Source organism: Pectinophora gossypiella, chromosome Z, assembly GCF_024362695.1.
Source record: "Pectinophora gossypiella chromosome Z, ilPecGoss1.1, whole genome shotgun sequence".
Lineage (NCBI taxonomy): Eukaryota > Metazoa > Arthropoda > Insecta > Lepidoptera > Gelechiidae > Pectinophora > Pectinophora gossypiella.
In genome coordinates, this window is record NC_065433.1 from 8,290,765 (window position 1) to 8,318,735 (window position 27,971).

At 36.9% G+C, this 27,971-nt stretch overlaps 1 protein-coding gene and 1 long non-coding RNA gene across 3 annotated transcripts; both read right to left on the reverse strand.

Moving 5' to 3' along the window:
• Positions 1-964: 964 nt before the first annotated feature.
• Positions 965-27,953, reverse strand: LOC126380520 (flotillin-1). 2 transcript variants are annotated; one of them, XM_050029983.1, is made up of 10 exons: positions 27,743-27,952; positions 23,536-23,702; positions 20,111-20,290; positions 19,199-19,282; positions 17,135-17,353; positions 16,722-16,882; positions 15,578-15,686; positions 11,729-11,854; positions 11,033-11,197; positions 965-3,767 (listed from the first exon to the last, which is right to left on the reverse strand). In XM_050029983.1, exons 1-10 carry the CDS (start codon positions 27,792-27,794, stop codon positions 3,753-3,755), a joined length of 1,278 nt encoding a protein of 425 aa, XP_049885940.1. In that variant the 5' UTR covers positions 27,795-27,952; the 3' UTR covers positions 965-3,752. The 2 variants fall into 2 exon arrangements, with proteins under 2 accessions (XP_049885940.1, XP_049885941.1); XM_050029984.1 differs by lacking the exon at positions 965-3,767 and adding an exon at positions 6,508-6,595 and having other exon boundaries at positions 11,017-11,197; positions 27,743-27,953.
• LOC126380540 (uncharacterized) lies at positions 9,238-10,227 on the reverse strand. The gene is made up of 2 exons (XR_007568486.1): positions 9,920-10,227; positions 9,238-9,486 (listed from the first exon to the last, which is right to left on the reverse strand). It is a non-coding gene; the product is annotated as an uncharacterized LOC126380540 (long non-coding RNA).
• Positions 27,954-27,971: the final 18 nt, after the last annotated feature.

The following is a 27,971-nucleotide window of genomic DNA, read 5'->3' on the forward strand; positions in this document are numbered from 1 at the left end:
GAACATAACGTAAGTACCTATCTGTTACGTAGTTTCGAAGAAGGAAACGTTATTTCTCAAACAGCGTATGCTATGACCTTACTCATTAACACACATTTCTAAAATACGCGGTTTATGAGGTCACATATCCATCAAAGTTCACTGGTTTCTTTTTCTCAGCCATAGCACGAACACGTCACCACGATACGTGCGAGTTTCTCGATCTGATCGATTCCTGTAAGGCGATATGCACTGTTTATTATATACCTACTATGTACTTTGACTACATCCAGAATAATCTGTTAAAACTGATTTGTCCGTGAATAGGGGTGGTCAACCATAACATGACACAACAGCTTTCAGCCAACTAATTACTTACTAAATAAACCAATAGAAGTACGACTGCCTTGTATGTCATGTTTTTGAATTTAAGTAAAAAAAAGTGAAGAGGAACAACGCAGCGCCCCCCGGACGTAAACAGTTTTTATAAAAAGAAACAATATAATACTTATGATAGCAATCATCTTTAAGAGCCACACTCTTGTCGGTGCAGCATTTTCCATGCTACTTTTTAGGGAAGAAAAATAGGGCAGTGGTTTCCCTCTTGCCTTCCGCCCCGCAGTACTCTGTCTGACGCGAGTGGGATGGCGCCCAGAGTAGTATATTACAAAGCCATACTAGGACTCCTGTCCTCCGCCTCTGAATAGTACTGACAGTTACTGCTTCCCTCTGTCAGGTTCCAGGTTACAGTCCCTGTGACTTGCCCTCTCCGTCCAATAGATAGCAATATATTTTGCGAAACCCGATGTAATTGGGTGCAGTCGAATTTAGACCACGTTCTTATAGGTATAATTGGCTACCTGCACTCTTGACATTAATTCAAATGTACCATTAGTGCCAAAATGTATATTGCCAAATAATTTTTTTATCATCCGTTTAATGGCAAAACAACAAGAAAGGGTTAATCTTAAAGAAAACGGCAACGTATTCTGTAATTTTTATTGAATATACATGAATAAAAACCACGTCAATACACATACATTGTTCAAAATTGTGATTCACACAGAATATAAAGAAATAGTTGTGCCACTCTCAGTGCATCAATCTCCTATCATATTATGCCATTTCCTTATTCACGATTCATAAGATTTAGTAGCCTAGGATCCAACCTTGAAAAACCTTCCGTCAACAATGAAAGACTTTTAACCATATTCTAAGATTCATGTCGCATCAAGTTAGTAAGTATCTACTCTACGTAAAAAAGTTTAATATGGTCGGATTCTATGCTATGATCTCCACTACAGATAATAACACATCACCCTTACACTTAAAGAAAGAGGCGGTCACCACATTACATATTAATAAGCTAGTATTTGCGCTTTAAATGCAACATTGAAAAATAGTTATTTCATGGACTGATACAATCACAACTACGCCTTTTTTAACACGCTTTTTATTGCCTCTCGTTAAACTAACGACCCATTTTATCCATGTCTGCCGTACAATTATCCTTTAATATTTGTGCATAAGCCAAGCACTACGCACATTGAATATACAAGCTAATTAGAACTTCAAATATATCTAAGGTAGGTATCATAACATTTTCGCATGGAATGTAGTGACCTCCACGTAGCACAGTATTTGAAAAATAATTGTTTTAAAGCTAAACATGCAGTATTTTTAATGTTTGTGCTGACAGAGAAGCAAACTTTTCACACAATTATTATGAAAACAAGCTAAGTAAATAAACTTAGAAAATCCTAAGTTATATCTCTTTTGTACTCCTATAATAAGATGCTTTATTTAACCTTATTAACTCTATCTACGCTAGATGAACAATAAAATTCAAAAACATAAAATGAAAAATAAAAACATCGTACCAGAGCCAACAAGAACTGGCCGAGATAAATGTATATGCCATAAGAACTGAATATACATAAGCATCATAGTGATAACGTGGCCACTACAAAAATAAATGACCCTCTACATATTAGAGATTCACATCATATATTTTAGTGAAATACATATAGAATGAATATCTCGCGAATTTCATCAATTAGTCTATATCTTCAAATAAGTACATGTTCTGCATTGTAAAACATTGAAATAGAAACGTAAAGGCATGTTCATGAAGAATCATGTACCAACTAAAGCAGATGAGTAAACATGATACAGAATTAAATATTTTGACAAACGCGGTTGGCCTGTACTACGTCACAATTGCAGAGAAGCCATTATACATTCGACTAAAATTTAATTTTCATTAAATGCAAACGCATTACTATAATTACATTATAGATGCGCAATCCAAATACACTGAAATAAATAGTGTTTTATGTAAATATAGATAAACATAACAATAACATTTTATATTTCAAAGCAATTGACTAGGTGACGAATGAACTGCTTCACTAAACCACTAACCCTCATACAAATGTACGTCAAAACCACTAATAGTATATGAATTTTAGAAAAGACGCCAATGGTGTACTACGAATGCGCTACATTACAATTATAATTTCTAAACTGTACTTTTCTGAACACCAAATATTTTCATTTACCCTAATGACAGTTTAGCTAAATAAAAAAATATAGGTATTATTTTTGTATAACAGTCGTTAGTAATCTTCTACTTTGGAAAAGAATTTAGGCAATTGGTCAATTTTCACATTTATGATCAACATACGCTATACGAAACTAAAATCAATGGCGCTATTTAATTCAGAATGTTCTGCTATCGTTGTACGCACGAGATTCCGTGCAGAAGGCCTTAATCAGATCTAGTAGTGACTGTTCTTAGATCAAACCGCAAATAGACGACACAACAATGGTAATTTGTTTTTAAACTAAAATAAACCTAATTGAATGAGGTATGGAGGCTCTAATAGGGTATACTGTTAATAATTGATGGTATCCGTCGGGGCGTGTACTGATTTTGGTAGTGTTTAGGAGATAATACAAACTACAAAACTCCTACATTTTAATGGGTGGCTTTTTAGAAAGATTCAATAAAGGTATATTTCGGTGACCGTAAACTAATCGAAAAAATCTATTTTGAAATGCGCCAATGTGAGATATCGCAGCACCTAAATATTTTGCTAGGGCCGCCCCTGTGACTTAACGAACACGGGGCCTGTGTGTCTATTTGCTCTTTGACCTGCATTACAGATTTGAATACAAATGGCGATCCAGACCATTTAGTTTTCTAAAGTCACCACAAGAGAAGATCTATTAGTCACCCTGGATATACGAATCAAAACAATCCCCCGCTACGAGGATCTAACCTTAAACAATTGTAAATTGAGTTAACACTAACCACGTTCAATTACAAAGTAGAATTATATATTTTCTTATAGATTTTTACTCTTTATAGCGAATACTGATTTTAAAGATCTCTTATCTGAAACTTTTAGAGCATTACTGAAAATATGTACAATTAGTAGGATCGTCTTCTAAAAAATATAATATAATATTGTACTTATTATATTTAGTCATGAATAATAGAATTTAAGTTTTGATCGATGTTTTAATTTTTTGATTTCAACATTATACATTCAAATCGCCTGCAAAAACGAAAGTCTTTTTAAATACAATTTAGCTTTGGTATAATTTTGTTTTTGTTACTTTAATATTCCAAAGTGGCACTTAGGTTGAACAAATTATCACTTACCTTTTAATAGTAGATAATATATAAATTCGAATTAAAAAATAAAGTGGGTAAATGACTACGTAAATAACATTTAAGTCCTGTTATCTCTACGTAGAATGCTGGATTAGAGGGCGCGAGCCTGTGGAAAAGAAAAAATATATTTTAGTCATCTTCAACCGACGCTATACTGAAAGATATGTGATTTCGAGCGATAATTATTATTTTACAGAAAATTACTGTTTTTATTTATAGTTGCTAACCGATAACAGAAGCGTAACGATCAATGAAATTAAAAATAACCGCACAATAATGTTTTATAGTTGAAGTGTTGTTTGCTTATGCTAATTTAACTTTGCGTTTCATGTTATTTACCTGATCGAAACAACAAAGGCGTGAACAAAGGCCTGTAGTTTTATTACTAATCTATCTTTAAGATTTAATTCCACTTTTAAAGATACGCCAGTCATTATTTTTATCAAAACTTGATTGTCAAAGAATCATTTACGTTGGCTGCACTGAAATAGCCAAAGGGTTTAATCCGGTATTGTTTTGAAACAGTTGCATCGTATGTGGTAGAACTGACCCGCTATGCAAAACAATCTACATTAGCTGGTTTAACGCACGGTTGCAAGTTGAATTAATCACCGTGAGAAACAATTCTCTACACCGTTTTCTTAGCAAATCATAACATCGTCCAAAACAATCTAGCTTATAAAGTATAATAACTTTGTTCTTCCTATAACATAAAGCGCTGCAGCACAACAGTTACAGCAGTGAAAAGTATAAATAACAAACCATTAGCTGACTAGTCTTCATAAAATTTCGGACTATTTCCGGTACAAGAACAATTAGCATATTACTAATTACTAGTGTTTCCATATTTATCGACAGGCTTTTGAAATTATGACCTCATCCATAGCTTCGCCACAAGGTTCGTATTGTACCGAAAGATTAAGTTAGATTGGTTGGTGGTAAAAACAATAATAATAAAAAAATATATAATGTAGATAAAACATTTTCTCGTGCGTAGGTTTTATCTAAAATCGTTTTTGTAGAATAAATAATTAACGTACTTCGAGTGGTGCCGCATCTGCTCGACGCTAACGTAATTTTAATTCTGATATTTCCAAAACAGTCTCTGTTTCTTTGCACGCACGCCCTTACAGTTAGTGAAAAATGGCACTATTTTTAGAACTGTCAGTTAAGATTAATTCTGTGTCTACTAGAATCGGCACAATTATGAGATATTTACATCGTTATCCGAAGGTTTTATTTAGTACCTACAGTTACCTTCTTGGCGAAATATGAAATAAAGTAGAAACTATATGAATCTTTTAGTTGAATACACCCTGGGTGTGAAGTTATTGGCTACTTCCTATTTAAATGTTCTATTTACTACTTATTATTAGAAACTACAAATAAAAAATATATAAAGATTTATATACGTTTTTTGTAACCAAAATACAGAAATTTAGTAAATACTTTTGTATGGGAATGTATATTTTATCAATAATTTAAATAAAGTACATTATCATTTTACCTCTTGTGGCACATATAAAATGAAGACTCAGAAATAATGGTAAATGTGAAAAAGACTATATTATTTACATTTGTACGCCATCTGGGTAACGGATAGGAACTAGATTAGGGTCCCTATACCCTTAAGAGCAACGTGTTGCATTAGCGTTGTTATTGAAGTATAAGTGGGAATGTTTTCAAGGCCAACTTTACACGCGCTTTTCCGTTTGTCATGGCACCTATTAGACCATTATGTAGAAGAGCAATTGTGTCGTAACGAATTTCGCGGATACAGCAATACTGCAAATATCAAATAACAAACTAAGTTACTTAAGTCCCAGTGAAATAATTGTTTTTAGTGTTGTGTTTATATGTGCAATAAAGCGTTTTTGTATTGTAAATAAGGATTCAACCTCGAAAATTCGCTGAAATGTACCTACGCGATCGTTTTGTCAGTTCATTTAGCGCCTTATCTCACCTGATTTGGTGTGCCTAAGTACCACGTTACACCGCGGAGGATAAGGACCTCCGAGTTTAGAAATTGCTGTCAGCAACGGGATCAAACATATGAAATCACTGTTATCAAATAGAACATGGCTTTCATACAAGTACCTTGAAATGTTAAAACAATATTACAATATTGTTATACCGCTATAGTGTAGCGCAAGTATTACATAATAAGAGAATGAAACAATGGATCAGAAATTACACAATGTATTGCACGTAAAATTAAATACTGTAGCAATCTAAAAACAGACTTTCCAGTAAAGGTGATTTGAAAGTTTGCAGTGTACCCATTCTTCTACGATTGTAATTATCCTATGTTGCACTGAAAAAGAAATTACTAGTTGATTGTTACAGTATTGGATTTCATGTGCTATATAAAGACATTCGTTATTCTAATAGGCTGTACATAGTTGCTACAACATACACAACAACAATAGACAAACAATGTACATTACATTCAGAAGGAAGGAATCATTTTAGATTTTTACGTCGTTTGGTAAGCCACGGAAATTGAATGCGGACTGTCTAGAACTTTTCACATTAAACATAAAGCAATAAAGTCGCTGTTTGATTGCATATTCGTCTTTTACGAACGTGACACAACGATAAAGGCGTCAATGTGGTGTTCTGGAGTCGGCAATCATTTTCTGCGATGGATAGGGAATATGAGGGTGCGCTTCAGGCTGGCCGCACTTTAGACGTGTTTTTATACGAATTTGTCTCGTAAGTACACGCAGAAACTCCCAACCACCCGGTTACTACGGCAGCACACAAACCGGGTGCGAAATGGAAGTACTCGTACGAACAAATTCGTATACAAAATGCGACCAGTCTTATTTTGTTTCTTACCTCGGTGAGCATGGAGTGGTCTAGAGCAGTGCGGCAGTTATCGCGCTTTTCTGGCGGAGTCCCCGCGTGCCGTGGGCGTGGGCACCGGCGCCGGCTCCGACACCGCCTGCCGCCACCAATGTTAGACAAGCCAAGCGTCACACGAGACAAACGATACGAACTCTGATTAGTTGCCACAAGCGAGACACTTTTACGTGTCGTAATTATTGTTATGTTAGAATGAGTCACTTCATATCGTTTGCTCTACACATATTAAAGCAGACATTAATGTACATTATACGGAAAGTGATAAGAAATAGGAAAATATTGTAAACAAAGGTGCATACGTGCCACCGCTATTGTTGGTGTTATGATTGGAATGTTAAAAGTTATTTAAAATCATTCTAATGATACATCTTCCAGCTACCGTCCACTATAAACATAAACAATTGTGTTAGAATGAGAGAACGAATTTAATTGTCAATTGTTCTCAGAGATAAACAAAAGTGAAACGTGTAGAGTTGATAGATAGCCTAATAGTTAGCGGGTAGAATGGGTTTCTCGAAATCGAATATCATGAGAGGTCGAAGGTGATTGATAACAGTTGATGCAGCTCGACCTAGCGACTTATATTGATAACCATATTCACCAATGCTGACATTTTATAGATACAACAGGCATATTATATTATTAAATTGTTAAATAATGTTAGTCGAAGTAAGTGTTATGTAAGTGTTAGTTTTGATACAACGACACATTAAGAGGGCGTAAACAACACAACATTAATATATTATATTGGTTAACAAGTCAGTACTACTGTCTCAGCTCGGGGTCGAGGTCATCACGTCGCGTTCCTTGAAGCTGTCCCTGTCCTGATTATGATTATGACCAGTGCGAAAACAAATGCAGCAATTTGACGATCATCAAATTGATAAAAAAGCCATGATTAAATATTCCGAGCCGTTCTCAAGGCGTACGACTATAGTAGTGTTAGGGTAATTGTCTATTATTAAATTAAAATTAAAATTAAAATTTCTTTATTTCAGATAACAATGATCCATAATTTACATAATAAAACATTCAAATATCTTAAAATAATAAATATAATAAAATTGAATTACATAAAACAAATAAAATCAATTAAAATATAAAACAACAATGATCACGGAATATCAACAATACCTTCTCACCGGCATCGATACAGGCACATATTTTATTGCATTTTTATTAGCTATTAAACAAAACAATAGTTTTAGTTGGTTTAACTTATTCTATACAATTTCGTGTCAAATTGCAACTGTCTTCACACAGGTCACGAGAACGACATACCATTTTCTTTGACGGTCCTTGACTCTGCTACATTTTGTGGGCCATTATCTATGTTCATATTTACACTTGACGTTCTATAGCTTAAGTATGGGTTGCAGGCACAGTGAAGAAACCATCATAATATATATTCATTACATTATCATATATACGAAATACGCATAAGGATAAGAAAGAACTGTGATATTCTACGACGCACTGGTGCGTATTTTATTAAGATAAAATATTATGATAATATTTTCACTGTTTGTACTCACTAGATGATCCGTCTGTGCGGATCCGTGTTGTGATTTCGTCATAATTATATTTTGATATATATTTGAGGGAGTTCGTGGGATTTCTGAAATTACGTCATGTTTTGACAGCGCGTTTGTTGTAACGGAAGACCTCTGGCCAAAGAGGCGCCAACTAGTGATGTGAAATTTCCAAAAACTTTCTTCATTTGACATTATTCATAGTTGTGTAGATCACGCGCCTACGTAGCGATACCTTTTGATAGCCGTGTTGGCGAGACTTACTTTACTTTATGCCTAGTATCCTAAGGGCAACGCGAAATTGGTGCGATGTTTCCGAGCAGCTGGACCGATACGTGTCATTGAGAACATCAGCCGGTTGACCTTGGTCTGTATCTAAGTAATGCTTCAGATTTGGCGCTCCTTTCCTCCTGGCGTCTAGAGACTGCTCTTCTCATTCTATCCCACTCGCATAACGCACACAATGCGATAAATGATGGGTCATTAACCTTTAGTCTGTGGCAGCGCTGTCAAAAAATTACCCCCCTGTCTGTGGAAGCCATTCCAAAATTTTTACGAGTTTCGCCAGCATTCAGTTTATGATGTAAATTTCACTTTTTGTGCATGGAACGTTATAATAAAGCGATTGATTACTAAAGCTAGATATATTTCCTTGTTTATGAACAATAACACAAGCCTCGAAATTATTTGTAAATAAAATACGAGCTGCTTGAATACGAAGTTTGATCAAAAATTCACTTGCACCAATATTATGCAGTCAATTATTGTTTGTGCCAAAAGTCATAGTCAAAATCAAAGGATATGACCATAAACTAGAAAAATAGAGCTTTGTAAAGACATATCACACTACATACTTTTATCGCTTTATATTGATCAATTTTATGAAAACAATATGACAAAAAATTTTGGAATGGCAAAAAAATCGGTCAGTAATATCTGCGCTTGTGTGAGTGTATTTCGTCATTCAGTCGTCTGTGTACGATAAGGATCCTGACTCGGTTCTTGAACAGTCGTCTGTGTATGATACGGATCCTGACTCGGTTGTTGAACAGTCGTCTGTGTATGATACGGATCCTGACTCGTTTGTTGAACGGTACTCTGTGTATGATTAGGATCCTGACACATACATAGGATGTTTTATTTTTGTTCAGGTAAGGTGTGAAAATGAAATATGTCTAATAGGTATTTTTTTTATTATTTAGATATCACTTTAGTTAGATTGAGAGATAGATATCTACATGTTAAATCATTTATTCATATACAATCAAAAACAACTGTTCTTATTATGGTTTATATGACCAAAATATTATTCTTATAAGAGCCGTATTATCACTAATAAGGGTGCAGTGATCCTTGTGGCGTCGCCTGGAAAGATAAGAGGTCGTGAAGTTGACGGAGCTGAAGGATTTGTTAAATCCATTTTATCTAAAAAAAAAAACAATAAGTTAGTAAAAGATCATCCTGTAAGTTGTATTTCAGAAATAACGGTTTTGCCATAGTAAATTTGAAACATGTGTACGTACACAGTGTCGGCCATTTTTACTTGCGTGTGTGTGTGTGCACTTTTTAGTAATGGTTTCAATAATTTACGTTTTGGTAAATATTTATGAATTATTCATACAAAGCAATTTGATATTCAGAATCTCCATAAAATTTCCTTCAAAATAATATAAAATATGAGGTATATAAACAAGGCGTAAGTTTAGAATAACTCAAAGAAAAACACGAAAAGTTATTTGAGATCTGTAGGTTACTTTTGAACTAATATAATTCGTAAGTGAATCACTTTGAGAACTTATAATTTATAAAAATTGACACTACAATACATATAAAATAATAAAATTGAACATTTACTTACCTTTTTTAACAATTTTCAGCTTATTTTTCACTTTTAGTATTCACTTTTGGTAGTTGAAGTATCACTGGTCGAGACGGAATTTCAACCGATTTTTCTAGCGGAACTATTGAACATTTCATCCGAATGATGATTGTCTATGATAGATCATTTATTCAATTTTGTTCAAAACACAACATTATACCTTTTGCGATAGAATTAGAGTGGATAATTACGTAAAAATAGGTACCAGTCCTATGGGTCAGGATCCTAATCACACACATACGAGAGGGGTAGTCAGGATCCTTATCACACACAGATCAAAGGTTAAATCAATAGTGTTGGCATACCATTGGCAAACCTCGGTGATAAAAAAAAAACTCATAACCCAGCTAGTCAATTGAGATAACTTTTACGACACAGCAAAACGATAATTTCTACAGAATTAGTGCACGCTATGACGTCATAGAAAACCATGACAAAATATCGAACTGATCATTGAGATTTTCTTAATTAAAATTCGTAAATAAGTTACAGGTAAAAAAATTGTCGTTAGTTTCAGACCAGTCATCATTTAGTAATTAGGTTTTTATAAATAATTTTCTTTTGACTTAGGAAACTACACAATTCTCTTAGCTCATAATCGGTTCGAACGCGTTATGTACAGTTATGAGCAATATCATGTACCCACTGTAGTCCCCTGTCGCACTACATATTTGGCCTTACGATTTAACTTATCAAAAAAGTTAATATGACATGGTTCCAAAGTGTATGCATATACTCGTGACTGTACTACGGCTACTGTTGTGGTTGTGTGGTAGGTTGCCTTGCAGCAACTACCTCCATACTCCCTGCGATTGATTTAGGGGAGGCAGTTTATGTCGTATCACACCCTCGACAGTCCATACAAAAAATTGAACTTACACAGACACAGATGTTGTCTTTGAACACGCGTAACTGGAAGTGTCGCCTTACCCTGTTCGTGCGAGTGGGACAGACAGTCCGCGCGCGCTCCGTACATCTTACGCCTTACGGACTGAAGTGGGTACGCAAATCCGGCGTGGGAAATCAGCTCGTATCGGTGCGGGGCCGAGTGTCCCTTAATACGTATTATTATCGTTTGTTGTATGGTTTTACCTTGGAGATGTCGACCCCGGTGACGCCCTTGACGAGCTCGGGGATGCACTGCACGATGCTGAGCACCTCGCCGGTGAGCTTGGCCGCGCCCACCTCGCCGCCGCCGCACGACACCATCGTCACCTTGCGCGCCTGCGACAGCGGCGCCGCCACTTCCGCTGCCACCTACAAGGAATGTCCAGCGTTAAATTCTCCATCAGTTTGGCATCATGGGCGAAACGGTGCGTCCTCGAGACTATCTACTCTGCTGGGTATAAGCCTCCTCTCTTTCACGCCTTCCTTTCCGGTTCTGTGCAAGTCTCATCCATTGCGTTCCGGCGTACCTCACAATGTCATCCGGCCATCGGGCTGCTTGCCTGGCTCGAGTCTCACACATCATAATTACTACGAAGCCAAATTCAGATGTTATATCATGCCGTTATGACGTTACAACATCTTGATGTTTGACAAATATTGTACAATACAAATACACTTTATTGCACCAAAATAAAAAGAAAAAAAATACAAAAAGTCTCTTAACTAAGTATGGCAAATGGCGGCCTTATCGCTTAAAGCGATTTCTTCCTAACAACCGTAAGGTTGTATTAGCTTATTTATAGATATTTCTCAGACTGCATTCAATGTTTGCCCAAAAACGGGGAGTGGAGTTGACAATAATTAAGTATTTATTAGAATATATAAAGATGAGTGAAATACCTTAGGCAGAGTCTCTAGCATCATGTCGACCATGGCGGCAGACCCGTACTCCTTCCATGCCTCGGCCTTCTTGGCCATCTGCTCGGCATCCGCAACAGCCTTCGCCTTGATAGCGTACGCCTCCGCCTAGTAAAATAAGCAACATATTATTACAATGCTAATCCTGCGAATCAAATTGACACCTCATAATATAACAGCCTATATATGCTCCCACTGCTGGGGTAAGGCCTCCCCTCAAGCGCGAGGGGTATGGTATAGAGCATAGTCCTCCACGCTGCTCCACTGCAGGACGATGGAGGCAATCGGGCTAGTAACGAATTATTCGCCAGTTTTCAAGCCGCCAGAATCTACTTGTTACCACACCTTCTTAGGTTATGATGCTATCGCCTTGACGCAAGTCTAGTTAATTCGTACGGATATACCAACAAGTATACTTTATAGCACACACAGCCGTTCAATGTAATCCACACATACGACATAAACCAAATGAACATTTACGAAATCCTGCGCATTTATGTAATTATTATACAATTTGTTCCCTTTTGTTCTGGAAGCTGACAAACAACGGAGAACACGTTTAACTGCTTGTCATTTATTTATTTAATGGATCACCTACAGCTATCCCATTATAACATTTAGTTAAGACATAATTAAAATAAAACAGTTCTAATGTGTAAGCCAATTACAAGTGAACACAACATTAATTATAAAGAACGACATAAGATAAGATATTGCACAAGTTGGTACAAAAAAAAAGATAGCCATCCCGGGGATATCGTAAAATCGGTTTAGGCGCATAATGACAAAAACGCAAAATGACAGATTCACAAAATGTCAGAAACGCAAAATGTCAGATGGCGTAAAATGCCGGTTTCGCAGAATGATAGATTCGCAAAAAGACGGTTTCTTAAAAAGACAGTTTCTGAAAAACGACAGAAATGCAAAATGTCAGATTCGAAAACTGATATGAATTCAGTTTCAAGGGGGACTCATTAGACTCATTATAATGACAGAGCGTTAGTGTTATGTGCGATAGGCTGATGCCTTGTCGCCATAAGGTTCATCATATCCATCTTGTGACTTCGTATCGACAATAGCTGCAAGTTGTCTTTGGTTACTTGTGGTTCTGCCCACGCGTTTATGTATGTGTGTACTATTAAACAAGTTGCTTTATAAGCTAGTCTAACTGTCAGTAAGATTAATAGGATATCAGCATCATTTACATTGTGTAAAGAAGTAAAAAATATTTAATTTGCTTCGCTATACACAGGGCGTAAAGTAGTCAAAATAACTTCAAGTCATTTTCTACATTGCTTTTATTATAAAGTCACACATATATATTACACGTGATGTTATTAGTCTCAGGTGTAACGTCGGTAGCAGACCGCGAGCTAAATTAGTTTAGCTGGGCTCGCATAGTTGACGCAGTTTTCCATCGCGTTGCAACAGTATAACTTAGCTCTTGGGCTGCAAAGCGCGTATCTTCAGGGATATGAAGCGGTTTCCAGCACCGCGGATCTTTTGAGAAACTTCGTACTCCACATAAGTTTGCTCAAGATGTTTTTCTTAACCGAAGCATGTGAATCCGTGATAGCCTTGTTTGGAGAACGCAACCCGGCTCTGGCTTGAATTCATAGATAATTGATATCTCGTGGTGTCCAAGACTTGTGCCCAGTTAATGGCAATAGACACGCCTTCTATTTTGCAACGAACTTTAACATAGCTGGCTAGGAGACGGTGTATATGTTACGGCTAATATCCGAAGTGCGGCTACACCTAGTTTTAGCCGGTTAGAACTAGGTGTAGCCACTTACTCTTGGCTGGACCTAGTTGTAGCCGGCATGATGAAGGCTAGACCAAGTTTTACTCAAAAACCATCGGCTCGTATATACTATACATCTCTGCATCTGGACGGCAGAAGGGGTAGGAAAGGGCAGGGGGTGTTATGTGAGGCACGTGATGTCAATTTATGATACACATGTGAATATGACAATAAAGTCAAAGGTGGATCTACACTGACTCGACCGATTTAAGCTGGTACCTCAGAGTGCAGGGCATGCATTCTATCACTGGATTACGGATATCTTCTGAGATACGTGTATAAGTTATGCTAGTATAGCAAAGACTTTACTTAAAACAGGCTTACGACGCATTCGTACGTCACTCTTTGATTGGGGAAATCATTGCTAATCGCTTAATAAGGATAAAAAAACTGCCTATTTCGCCCATCAGGCGTCGCTACTGTTGAGTGTTCTTTAAACAAATTAATTGTTTTCGTTATATTTTTACACTATAATCCTTTGCGCAGCGTTTAATTGCAAAATTGTAGTGTTATATTTATTCCCTAAAGATCGCAAAGATGAAAACTTAGAAAAACTTATTTTCAATCAAAACTGCCTTTTTCGTCGCAACTCATCCTTTAGATAGGATATATATATATTCCACGCTGCTCCACATTTTATAGTAATTTATCACGAATTTTAGCTGGACAGTATGGAGAACTATCAAAATTTAGGAATACTCAACAGTGCTACCACCTACATTTGAGCTTCTAGTTTTTATCCTCATTAAAATAGTACTATAATGTAAAAAGCGTTCACTGGCCTCACTATGAACAGCTGCTATATAACGTGAACCGTAACAAATTCGTGTGACGATATTTTTGATTATAAGATTCCTTAACGTGCATGACAGACTTCGACTATACTATTTTATATTTTACATTGCAAATAGCCTGTACGAATTACACTTCGCGTCAAATGCATTATGTGCTTCTGTAATGCATTTAAAAATTAAAATAACTCTTATGTATTATTCCTTTAACCATATTTCCAAACTTTAAAATATGATGTGTTGTGGTCATTTGTTGTCCTGATTATGTTAGTTGGTACTTATTAAGTTAATAATGTAATATCATTTCTGTAATAAAATTATGATATAAAATAAATATAAATAATGATTACGCCCATAATCATTATGCTCCATAACCCTCCGGTTATCGAGGGTATGTCTGTGAACAACAGGGGCGTATATGTAGGCTGTTTATACTCAGTTATACCTATTGCAGTAAAATTATCATCATGACAGTAAAATAGTATTTCGAATGCGACCATTACGTCATTTACAATGTGTCATACAGCATATGTATTATGCCGTACCGTATTAATTAAATGGTGTGCCTAATAGCAGGAACTAATTTCTCTTTGATAAAGCATAATGTTTGGTTTTACATGTGACGTCAAATCAGGCATTAGGCGCACTTAATGATGGGTTCTAATCGAAATGTTCGTAATCACGTACTTTGCAATCCGATAACGACTCGAGATCGCAAATTTGAGTTCCCGCGGGATTGGAAATATTAAATCCGGAACTCCGGATCTTAAGTAAGTCTATGCAGTTCGTCTAAGTAAGTTTACTTTCTTCTGCTAATGATTTGTATTCTCTACTTATGACCAAAAAGGACAATACTTAAAACTATGATATCAAAAACACCAATATCTGTACGCATTTATCACAAAAATACCTAAGACTAATATACTAGTTGTGAATTACATCAGGGTAAATCAGTTAAATCTATGGGGGTAGGGCACTGACATTATATAATCAAATAGACTCACTTTCGCGAGAGATCTTCAAAAAATAAAGTGTCTAAACCTTGTAAATAGTAGAAGTTCTGAAATTAAGATGTTATGGCTATGAAAGTAAAGTGCAATATCGGTTGTCCAGTGTCGTTAAACGTCGTCTTTTGTGATAAGATGCGTCGCGGACACTTTTCACGGAGATTGGTTGTCTATTCGTTATTCGAGGGCTATGGGATTGGGAATTAAACAAGTATAGAAAGTGTCTCACCTCCCCGCGAACTTTGACGGCCTCTGCCTCGGCCTCAGCCTCGAGCACGGTCTTCAGCCTGTGCGCCTCCGCCAGTTTCTCCAGCTTGAACTTTTCCGCTTCCGCAGGCCTGGAAATATTTACTACTTTGAATATGTCCGTTTACAACCATGTCAAATACAATACTTTTCACGTAATGAGAAAACGGAATTTTCTATCAAAGTATGCAATTTAGGGTTTTGACGTCACCAATAAACGTGGTTAAACGCCGTCATTGTTACGTAATTCATAATGAAAATTCGTAATTAAGTGAAAAAGGCTGAAGTGGCAGTAGGCAGGACACATAGCGAGGAGAACCGACGGCCGCTGGGGCGGAAAGGTTCTCGAATGGCGACCACGTGTCGGACGACGCTCAGTGGGTAAGCCCGCTACGAAAAAATAATTATTTTTATCATCTAAGCTTCTCTATTATTACGAAATTAGCAATCATCTTTGACTCAGTCATCATTTCTGACGTGTAAAGGTCCCATAATATAGGACGAAAAGAAAAACGTATTTTCCTTGATTATTATGCCGACCATGTCGACCAATTAAAGGATCATGATACGACATACCATAACCATACCATTGTCTCGTCATGGTAGCGCCCGTAACATTACCATAAAGAACAATAAGGATATCATAAAGTCGAAGTTTAAGTTACAGAATAGTTAGTTCGGTGTATCTGCGAACTGTCGCCAAAAGCAAGGAGTCCAGTTTATGGGCGGCGATTTCCTGCGTCCGCTCCACCACCGCAATCTGTTCCACCTTGTTACGCTGCTGCGTCTTGAAACGAAAGAAATCTGTGAGAAATACCTGCGAACTGTGGCCTCTAGCTCTTTGTCCCGGCGCTGTACCTCCCATTTCTGAACGGAGATCTCCTGCGTCCGCGCCGTCACAGCAATCTACCTCAAGTATTTGTTCCACCTTTTACTCTGCTTCGTCTTAAAATGAAAGAAATAAATACCTGCGAACTGTGGCCTCTTAGTTTCTTTTCCCAGCGTTCGACCTCCTGTTTCTGGACGGCGATCTTTTGCATCCGCGCCGTCACATCAATCTATCTGTAGTATCTGTTCCACCTTTTACTCTGCTTTGTTTTAAAATGAAAGAAATCAGTGAGAAATACCTGCGGACTGTGGCCTCTAGCTCTTTCTCCCGGCGCTGTACTTCCCATTTCTGGACGGCGATCTCCTGCGTCCGCTCCACTACCATAATCTGCATCTGTTCCTCCTTGATGCGTTGCTTCGTCTTGGCCGCTTGTAACTCGTAGGCCATCTCCGCTTCCGCCTACACACAAATAATACTGTTTCTCAAACATGTCCGAATAACACAATAACATAGCATAAACAGCCACCTCCAACTCTTTGCTGGGCCTCTCCTTAATCAATCGGAGGCGATACGGGGAATATTTCACCACGATGCTCCTCTGCGAGTGGACCTGGTTGGGCCAATAAGTAGATGATCCATAAAGTTGGAGAAGTCATTTACACCATACCATAAGGCGAAAATAAGCGTTGATTATAACGCCAACTTACATACCTTTTTCGTTTGCACTTCGACATCATAAGCTGCCTTTTTAAGTTCGAAATCTCTTTGCGCTTTAGCAATTTCAGTGTCGTTGAGGAACCTAGAGGCCATTCGCTGCTCCTCTGCCATCGCCTCTTTGATTTTCGCTTCAGCTTGTGCCTCCGCTTCGCCTATGCGTGCGTCCCGCTTGACCTCCGCCGTACGCGCCATACCCAAAGCTTTTAGGTATCCCTGTCAGAATATTATATTATAGACGGGGTAACAGACAGTGGTGCCGATTTTGGTGGACAAAACTTCATTTCAAGTTAGCTTGACAGCTCTAAAAATAGTGCCATCTTTCACTTATGATAAGTGCAAGATAGAGATAGAGCTGGTTTAGAACTTACTGTTCTAATATTACATTAAGCTTGTGTCTACTAGAGTCGGCACCCGTAATTAATATAGAGTGTTAACCATAAATACTGTCTGCCAGCGTATCATAACTGAAATAAGTAACAAAAAGTATCAGATATTATCAGATAATTGACTTAGAGAATAGCTAGATGTGTACGTAGTAATGTTCAAAGTCCTCCCATTTTACTAGATGTTTTAATATAAACTACAGTCACACAAGGTACAGGTACACCTGTCGCCATTTTTAATATTTTCAAAATAGCATTAGCAACGGAATCCTTATGCTCAGTCTTTATAATTTACCATCAAAGCTATACTAAACTACTTATAACGCCAATGCCGGTGCAATATATTTAAACAAATATTTCCTAGATTATATTATAATACGCATACATTATAATTGCCATAAGCGATGCCGCCAATCATCATAAATAAACTATAATCTGTAACCATAACTTTTAATATAGAGGGTGTTAGTAACATCGTAACGAAAATTTTGAGAGATGATTGAGCTCATGATTCTGAGTTGATATCAAGTGGAATTTTCCGTCGCAAAAGTATGGAACTGAAAATAATTTAAAGAAACAAACAATTTCATGAATTTTCCGATAGGACATTCCGCTTGATATCAACTCAGAATCGTGGGCTGATTCATCACCTTCAGTATTCGTTACGGTGTCAATAACACCCATACGTATTTAATTTATATGGCTACATGTACGTACTTGTACGGGGTGTGAGTGCCATCGTAATGAAAACTAAGGGGCATGAAACAGCCCATTATTCTGAGTTAATATCAAGCGAAAGTTTCTTCTATACTTTTGCGACGGAATATTCCACTTGATATCAACTCAGAATCATGATCTGAATCATCCCCCTCAGTATTCGTTACGATGCCACTAACACTCTGTATATTTAAAAAGCACAATATATTTTTGAAATCATATTTTTAGTAATATATAGCACTGATTTAGGCCAATTTCATACCATATTAGATATATTTAGGTACATAATTATATAATATATACTAATGATTTTGGCATTATTATTGCACACTGTAATTTTGAAACCAACGTACCTTGGCTCCCTGTAGCCATGTTGGAAGAAAAAACGTTCCACTAAAATGTTTTTTTGTGTATCGTCCTAGGAAGGCACGGTCATCATTAACTTTAAAAAAACAAGTTTACTTGATTACTTTATTGTCCACACTAGTTCTTGCGAAGCAGATAAAATATTTTCGAAGTCACATCAACTCAAACAAATACATAGTATAACAAACATACTAACGTGGAAAATATTCAAACAGCTTGTACTGTTTTCTACAATAATTATGACAATCGTAATTATAAAATTATAATGATGACTGTGACTATGTAAACAGTAGCAAAGTTACATGGAATGTGTTGGAACTATAACATAACATGAGATGTCTACTATATTCCCAAAGAAGCCAGATGAATTAAATTTAGAAGCCACGCTTCAACGAGCTCTCTGTTAGACCTACGTGATAGATGGTGAGTCGTAATGTTCGAGCCAAATTTTTTATTGCAAATTACATTTGTGATCGTTAGTACAAGGCCGGAACCGGGGATCGAACCGGTGCTCCCCGTTTGAAGCAAGCCGGTGACACACAAAACCACAGTGATTGATATAATTTAAATACATATTAAAAATGCATCTTACCTCCTCATCTCGGATATCTTTCAATGTGTAGGACACTACAGTGATCCCCATGTTGATGAGATCGCTCGAAGCCACTTCGAACACCTGCCATAAACAATAAATATTTAATTTATACTTCATTTATAACTATTTCCACAGAATAAGGAATAATACTTCGTATAGAACGGCAAGAGGGAAACCACTACTCTGCTTTTCGGTACAAAAGTAGCAAGGAGAATGCTACACTGACAAGAGTGTGGCTCGTAAATTAGTGATGTGATAGAACAGCAACTCTATGCTCCCCACCAGCGGCTGAGCTAGGTTTACCTAACCCCCCCTCGGTCTTACTTTAGTCTTCAATCGTATGGAGAAGTCACACACACAGATGCGCCTGTACGATAACGTCAATGTGTAGTGTGTTATTTCCATACTTTAATAGTTGGGAACAGAGCCACAAAAAACTTGCACACTTTTGCGCAAAAGATTAACTGTGCTTGTAATGAATAACCCCACTTTAATAACTGTGTCTCAGTCAGAATAGCTTTCCCTAAAGCTGGTTTGTTTCGTCTCTGGTCATCCTTGGCACTGCGCATACCATAAACAATGGCTAATTTCCAATATTGACACAGACCTATCTCAAACCGAACATATAGTTTTTTTTTACAGAATTCAACGCTTTCTACTGCTTTCTATGCGATGGCCAGCCTTCCGCTGTATAAAAATAAAGCTAGGAGCGCATAATGCACTTGCCCTTATGATGGTAGGCTTAGTTTGATCAGCCCTTCAGAAATAACGACAATGCATTGCTATAAATACACAGCGTAGCCATACATGCCCGTAATTAAACAATGAAGTCCAACTCCAATGTTTTCCCTTATCCTATGGCCACGTAAGATTGCTTAGTAATGTATACTATGATAAATGCAAAAGTACCTTTTTGGAGAATATCTTCCGGTCCTTGTATATCTCCTCGACGGTCATGGAGCCCATAATAGCTCGCTGGTGACCTTCGAGGGTTACCAGCGCTATGTGTTGGATCTCCTGCTCCGACTTGCCTAGGAACTGCTCGCACGCGGAGAGCAGCATCTCGGCGTTCTGACCTTGGATTTTGACCTGCAATTCCAACGATATAAAGCTTATTTATATTTGGCGTCACCAACATTATATTCTTATCTTTAAGTAAACTTACTACTTAATGCTTACATTGGACACAAGACGCAAACAAACGAGTAGACCGGCTCAGGCGCAAGAATTGAAAATAAATCAAAAAGACTAAAAAAGACACGAATTTTGCGACGGAAAATTCCACTTGATATAAACTCAGAATCATGGTCTGAATCATCCCTCAGTATACGGTACGATATCACTAACACCCGTATTTAAGTTCCGCCAAACTATAAAATAGTTTGTTGGCAGAGCAACATAACTCCCAGTTTTAAATTTATGTGTTAATATTTATATCTACTAAGATAACAACGAATTAATATTACAATAAGTATAGACTTGTGTAGGTACTTGCTGCCTAGCCTTATAAAATCGTGCCCAGTCCACTAACAAAAATCAATCAACCTACTAATATCATAAATGCGAAAGTAACTTGCCTGTCGGTTACGCTTCCACGACATAACTATTAAACCGATTTTAATGAAATTTGATACATTGATAGATTAGACCTTCGGAAAGAACATAGGATAGCTTTTATATTATTTAGGAGGGAAATAAGAATGGCGCGCGTGATAAATGAACGCGCGGTTGAGAGCTAGTATTTTTATAGCGGTGGGAACGATACACGTAGTCGATTAAAACAATATATGTCCCATTAAACAATAAACATAACGATTAACGATTATGATACTGATCAAAGAAAGGCTGTAGGAACGACAAACCCTTGTGTACCGACGCCACGCCTTGTGAAAGTGCTCTTACTCGATAAATGTAACATTGAGTATGACATAGTGATGGGAATTATGTGTATGAATGGACCAAGGACCTTTTAAGGAATTATTGACCCGGTGAGACATGACGAAAATAACATTATAATTCCTTAGGACATTGCTGATGATTAGTGTATCGGAGGACACGTTAAGCAGGCGGTACTTAACCCTTTCACGGGCAGATACCATGGGTCATTGATGGTTCATAATAGATAGTATGACACCTTGTAATCGGAACGTCATTAGACGTTCTGTCCTTGAAAGTGTCAAGTAAGTACGGCAGGGGGCTTTGGCGGCTCACCCTGACACTAAGATCCGACTATACCTAGGTAATTCTTTTTACCCCTCAGTCGACTTAGACAAATGTAGATATAGTTTTTACTGTTAAAACTATAATCCATTTTCATACACTCCATTCACGAGATTGTCCGGACATGCAGAAAAGTACCATAGAGTTCACGTTGATTAATGTAATGACATGATGTTCATTGATATCTTGTTCCACAGAATAGAGCTACACATTAGTGTAATAGAGCATGTTCTAGTTAAATAAATCGATATTGAACGTGAACGAGGAACTTTCCAGGCTACGTTCCTCAATGACCACATAGATGGCGCAGTTCAGATTTTTAACAGATATTATGCATCTTTCACCTTTGTTTTTGGGTATAAATGATGACCCTTTTTATTACATCCAGGCACAATCACGTCATCTACCCATTATTATTCTGATCAAAATAAAGAGAATCAATATAGAAGAATAATATTACATTGTATTTAGGAATAATTATGTAACCGAGGGAGGAGCTCGGTGGCGCAGCGGTAAACGCGCTCGGTCTGCGATTATTGAAGTTAAGCAACTTTCGCAAAGGCCGGTCATAGGATGGGTGACCACAAAAAAAAAAAAAGTTTTCATCTCGAGCTCCTCCGTGCTTCGGAAGGCACGTTAAGCCGTTGGTCCCGGCTGCATTAGCAGTCGTTAATAACCATCAATCCGCACTGGGCCCGCGTGATGGTTTAAGGCCCGATCTCCCTATCCATCCATAGGGAAGGCCCGTGCCCCAGCAGTGGGGACGTTTATGGGCTGATGATAATGATGATGATGTAACCGAGTAATGAGAAAAGAGGTAAGGTACAATGCCATCTATAGTAACGTAGCCTGGAAAGTCTACGTTCACTATTGGGGCCAAAAAGGCAATAACTTTCAGCTCATCAGCCTGTCAGCAAAAACAATTACCATAAAACAGGTCGAGCATTACGTTAATCAAGTTCCCGCCTAAACTAATGAAAAGGCCGTGTAACACGCGTTAATTTCACAAAGAGCCGTTTACTCGTTTAAGTGGTCCGACCTTCATGAGACGCCATACTGAAATAAGTCAGACGGATAATAGTTTACTCAAGAAAACTATGGTATTTTTATAGCGGTAGGTACTTGACTCTCGACGCAATAACATGAATATTAATAGACTTAGATTTTGGTACATCATAATGGAACGTCGAATTTATATTATACTGTATTGGGTAGCAACTGCGGTGTACTGTGAAATACTACCCCTGGACGCCTAATGGGGTGGGCCAGTAATCAGAAGACATATATTATGAACCGTATGCTGACAGGGCAGCCCATCGTGCCCATATAACGGTTTATCATGTTATAAGGACATAATTGTTATCTGTTTTAAGGTGCCGCACCTAACCGTAACGGAACTCATGTTTGGATCATAAATGATTATCACGTGCTCAGCGGTGAAGGAATCCATCGTGAGGAAACACACACACATTACCGAGAAATGTTTTTCGGAGATATGTGACCTAACCTGTATTGGTCTGGTTTTTCCTTCGCTGGTTGGAAGGTCAGACAGGCGCTTCTGTAAAAAACCGGCCCTGTCAAATCTTCAGGTTAGGTAAGTAGACCTGTACCTAAACGTAACGGGACCCTATTACTTAGCCTACTCTGCCCGTTCGTCCATCCTAACCACATCCTAATTTAAAGGGCTGTATCTATTGAACCGTATTAGGTAGCCTTGAAATTCTCACTAACAGTTTTCATTTATTTGTATTATGGCAGATCTACCAACATACAGGGTGTTAGTGACATCGTAACGAAAAAAAATTAGAACGTCTATTTGATTGTACTAAAAACGATGGTAGGTGTTTTATTGACGCAAATTATTAATTAATTAAGTATTATTAATTTTGAGCTTTTACTGCGCCGCAATGTGAATCGAACAACGCAAACAGCGACTACGCCGAAATAATTGCAATTAATAACCACATACGATCCGGACTTGATATCAATTTCATTTATTAGACGTCATAGTTGTATCCTGTTTGATAGAGCTATATATATTTGATGCAAGCAATATTAAAGTACATAATTATAAGGAGACGAAATGGGTAGGATCAATGTTAGGAATTACGAACCTGCGCAATACCAGTAACGGAGATGGGCACCCCCTGGCTGGTGTAGACGGTGGGAGACTCCACTTGTAGGGTCATGGTGTTGAGGGATATCCGCTGCACGCGCTGCACGGCCGGCCACACGAACGCTCGTCCGCCCGGCACCAGCAGCGGCTTTGAGTAGCAGCATCCTGGAAACGTATGTGGTATGTCAGATACAGCCTTGGTTGAGCTAGTGAAGACATGACCTAGTGCTGCCCTTGTTGTCTCTATCTTTCTGTCCTGCTGTCAAACGCACCATGCTAGAGTACAAGAACGATACGATAGTGGTATAAGTTGGTCTCTCGGCAGAAGAAAAAAGGGATAATCACCTTTACATGTAAACTACGGAACGCACGACATTGAGCGCAAGCGATAAAGAAGCAATAGAGAGGGATACCGTTTTATTTCGGTGCTAACGTAGTGGTACAGCACAGATGGAGATATTTTCGTCTGCCGTAAAAACAGACTTAGTGAATAAGTTTCGTCGTAGTGAATTAAAAATTTTAACACACGGTGAATTGAACAGGAAATCGGGCATATCGGGGAACAGAACTCTTTCCTTATATTAAGTAAGCCCCATGTGATTAAAAATAAAACATAGAAGGAAGAACCGTGTAATTGATATGCTGGAAGACTTTGGTAATCCAGTGTAGGTATGTTTCTCGATCCGTTTGGGTTTTAGTACACCTGAAACTCGGCACAGCATACACCATAAACAGCCTGTATACATATACGTCCCATTGCTGAGCACAGCAAAAATCATCATTTTGAAAATAGGAACATTTTGCGCTAATAGCAAACATTTACGACCTATACAAATAAACAAAATATATTGAAAAACTTCGGTCTTTCCGATTAGCAGATTTGTGATAAAAAACCAACCATTATTTTTCCCCTTCTCTCATAAAAAAACAGTTTTCTCGTGGTCCGCCAGGTGAACTGAATAGGTGGACCTCGGGAAAGAAGGGTATTTTTCGTTGGTTTCTAATTTTCTATAACATTTTTGTACCGATTACAGTAAATCTAAATTGTTTCTTGTCGTGGAGTCTCAATAGAACAAAGCAGACCAGTTTGAAGTCGTTAAGTATTGGAACATTAAGATAATATTATCGCGCAGCTTATCGTTGGTTATAATACGTCAACACTACTTTACAGGTACATAGGTAAACTCATGCCGTGATCACTAATAGGGTGCACAGAGCCTTGAACAGGCTGTAAACAGTATACAACTTGCAGCCACTTTACAGAAGTAATAACATTTGAAGAAGAACCACATGACGCTGCTCGCGTTTCTTTATAAAATACATACCACTTGCAGACACTTTTGATACAAAATCCTAGGATGGACATAATGAATATTGACAGTGAATCTGATCATTGCCTATTATGTGAGAAAGGGATACCTCTGCCTGGGAAGATAAGCAGCTGAACATGTTCTTCAGTATTTATTTATGAGCTTCACTTCATAAAATTGTTGCCTTATTAGTATTACAGATTTTAAGCAGGCTTGCATAATTCCTGGCTCCCAAGCTCAGTCCCAGCTGCCAGACACTCGAAATGAAAGATCAAGCAAACCCAATTAGCTGCTAGCTAAGAATGTCATCTAAGAAACTAGTAAATTACATACCTTCTTAAACTCATTCGCGTAATTTTGTCTCTAGTTATGGATAACTAGACACAAAATTCGTAAGTAATGAATGATAACCGAGATAGATAATACTTGTTTGTCATTAGATGTTGTAATCTAAAAAAATGTTATTTAAGTAAGTGTTAAGTAATACCTGCTGTTGTCCCAAATAAATAACTTGCAGTCGCTTTTGGATATTATGTCCTAGAAGGATATGAGCCATATAATCAGTGATCACAAAATGGATCCATCAAGTTGGAAAGAACACAAATACTAGTCAGATAAACCCTTCTCTTTTCATATTGTTTATTTCAAAAGTGTTATATTTATTGTTTAATTATTTACTGAATATTTCTTTATATAATTTGTGCAGTTTGAATACTTTAAAACGATATGTTAATACTTATAGTAGGTATGTAATAAAGATAAAATCTGTAAATCACAAATAAAATTTTTTTGTTATCTTATCATGTATTGTGATGTTTAACATGTCTGTTTATAAATATTCTTCGTTTTTGATCGTAACCCTTTATCTAAGCCTATCTGTATCTGATGTGTATGAATAATGCTATTGGAATTGTGGGATTCCCTCACAAGTAAGTATGAATCATAATTACTCATAAACACTGAAACATTGCTACTTAGTAATAAGGCCACTTATTACACTCTTTCTATTTCTCTTTTGTTTTGTATTTTCTTCTGTGCGTGCAATAAACACACACAGAAGAAACTCCAAAAAAGTTATGTTAAATGTGAAATATATTTTAAAGATATTTTTGGTTTTGAGCTTAATAAGGTTAAAGAATTTATAAAAACTGTTTTATTGAAATAGAATAATAAGAATAAAAGAAACTTATAGCTCAATAACAATTAATTACATATTTTTCTTAATCTTAAATTATAGGTAAAGGCAAAAGGAAATGGGTCACTCTGTGGCATGCTATGGCACCATGCAGTTTCATCAATTTATCAAACCCATGCTTTTTGTGAAAATAGTTGTACACAGAGGTAGAGGACATTAATTGGTGTATTATTAGAGTGTTATTTAATTTCAAAAACATACTTTAACCTATAAGTGACATTTCACTTTTCTATGTAGGTGTAATACTATTAATGGTAATGGCTTAATATACTTTTAAAGCATTCAGAATTATAGTTACTTAACATTAGGTAACTACCTATGTTATATTTCTATTTAAAACCTAGATTTTGTTGTCATTTCTCCTCCTCAGCTAAGAACCTTGCAAAATTCGATAGTTTCAAATTAATTTCAAATTTACCTTCAATATGCTTTTCCTTGATAATTATGTTCAATAATTGGTAATGGATAGATGAAGGATACTATCTAAGCTAAAATTACCCAGAATATTAATAAGTGTATTATGAAAAAATATCAACATTTCTTGAGTGGATCTTTTCTCTGTGCAACTCATCAAATGGATATTTTTGGTTTGATTTTGGTAACTGGTAAGATGTAGCACGAACATTTTGGCCACTCTAAACAAATATGATAATACTATCTACATGGGTTACAGACACTAGTAACATGTCGTAACTTACACACCACTTCCACTGTATGTAGTATTTTCTTAGAGATTGGAATATGACTACACCTACCTACCCCAAATAAATGTAAGAAATTGAGAATTGTGAATAAAAATTCTAATAGGATTAACATATAACAGGAAAAGTAATCCAGGGTTTACTTTAACATTTTAATTTATAGTTTAATCTATATTTATTATTATAATCCACAATTTAAACCAGTATAATCATAGAAAGATAATGTTGTGAAATTTGTGAATGGCTTGAAGAGCATAAACATACATAATTATTTAAATTACAAAAACACATGTATTTGCTCAATAGAAATATTTGACACACCCTTATTAAAAAAAAACCTTATTAAAAAATTGAATAAATAAACGCATTCGCATAGCTAATTAGTAATTTATAAAATATTGGGCTTTTTGGCGGGAGGCGGGAACGGGACAGTTGCTTTCTTCATTGAGTAATCTAAATAATTAATACGAAGTGGTGTTTTGTGGTTAATGATCGCATTAAGTTAGTCGGAAGACATTCGCGAGTGTTATTATATTGGAGTATTCAATGAACAAAGTGTATCTGCCTATTTTCGCTTCGTGTCAGGAAGCCGCTTCATAACTCAAAAGTTTATGCGGACTTTTGAGTTAATTCGTTTGGGGTTCGGAGTAGGAGTCTACTCCGAGGGTGGGGGCTTAGGTTTCATCATCATCACCTTTCATCATTTCATTAATCATCAAGAAAAAAAATACGTCAGACATGGCTGTATGGGCATAGTTCCCTTTGCCTTACCCTTCGGGGAAAACCAAATCAAAAAAATTATAAAATATTGTAGGTCTAAACGATATTTGGCGCCAGCACAAAATTTGGCTAGTACCTATCGAGTTACCATATTCACTTTACACGAAAGATTTAAATATTTCATAAAGCTTATGACGCACAAGAAAGACAAACAATTAAATCCCAAATGGTCCCGAACGCAAATGATATATTTCATGTATTTGATCAAGGTTTACTCACCTGACACTACAAGCGCCTCATTCGGACCACAAGTAACAAAACCCCAGGTCATGGCTGTCGACACGAATAATAAACTAAGTCTGAACTAAATAAACTGCGTAAATAAAATAAAACCATAAAATATCGAGTAATATTATATCAAAACACAAATCGGCTTCAACAGAAATGGAGGGGCGAGCGCCGCGCGAAGGAAGACATTTATGACGCGCTTTTTTAGTACGATAAAAGC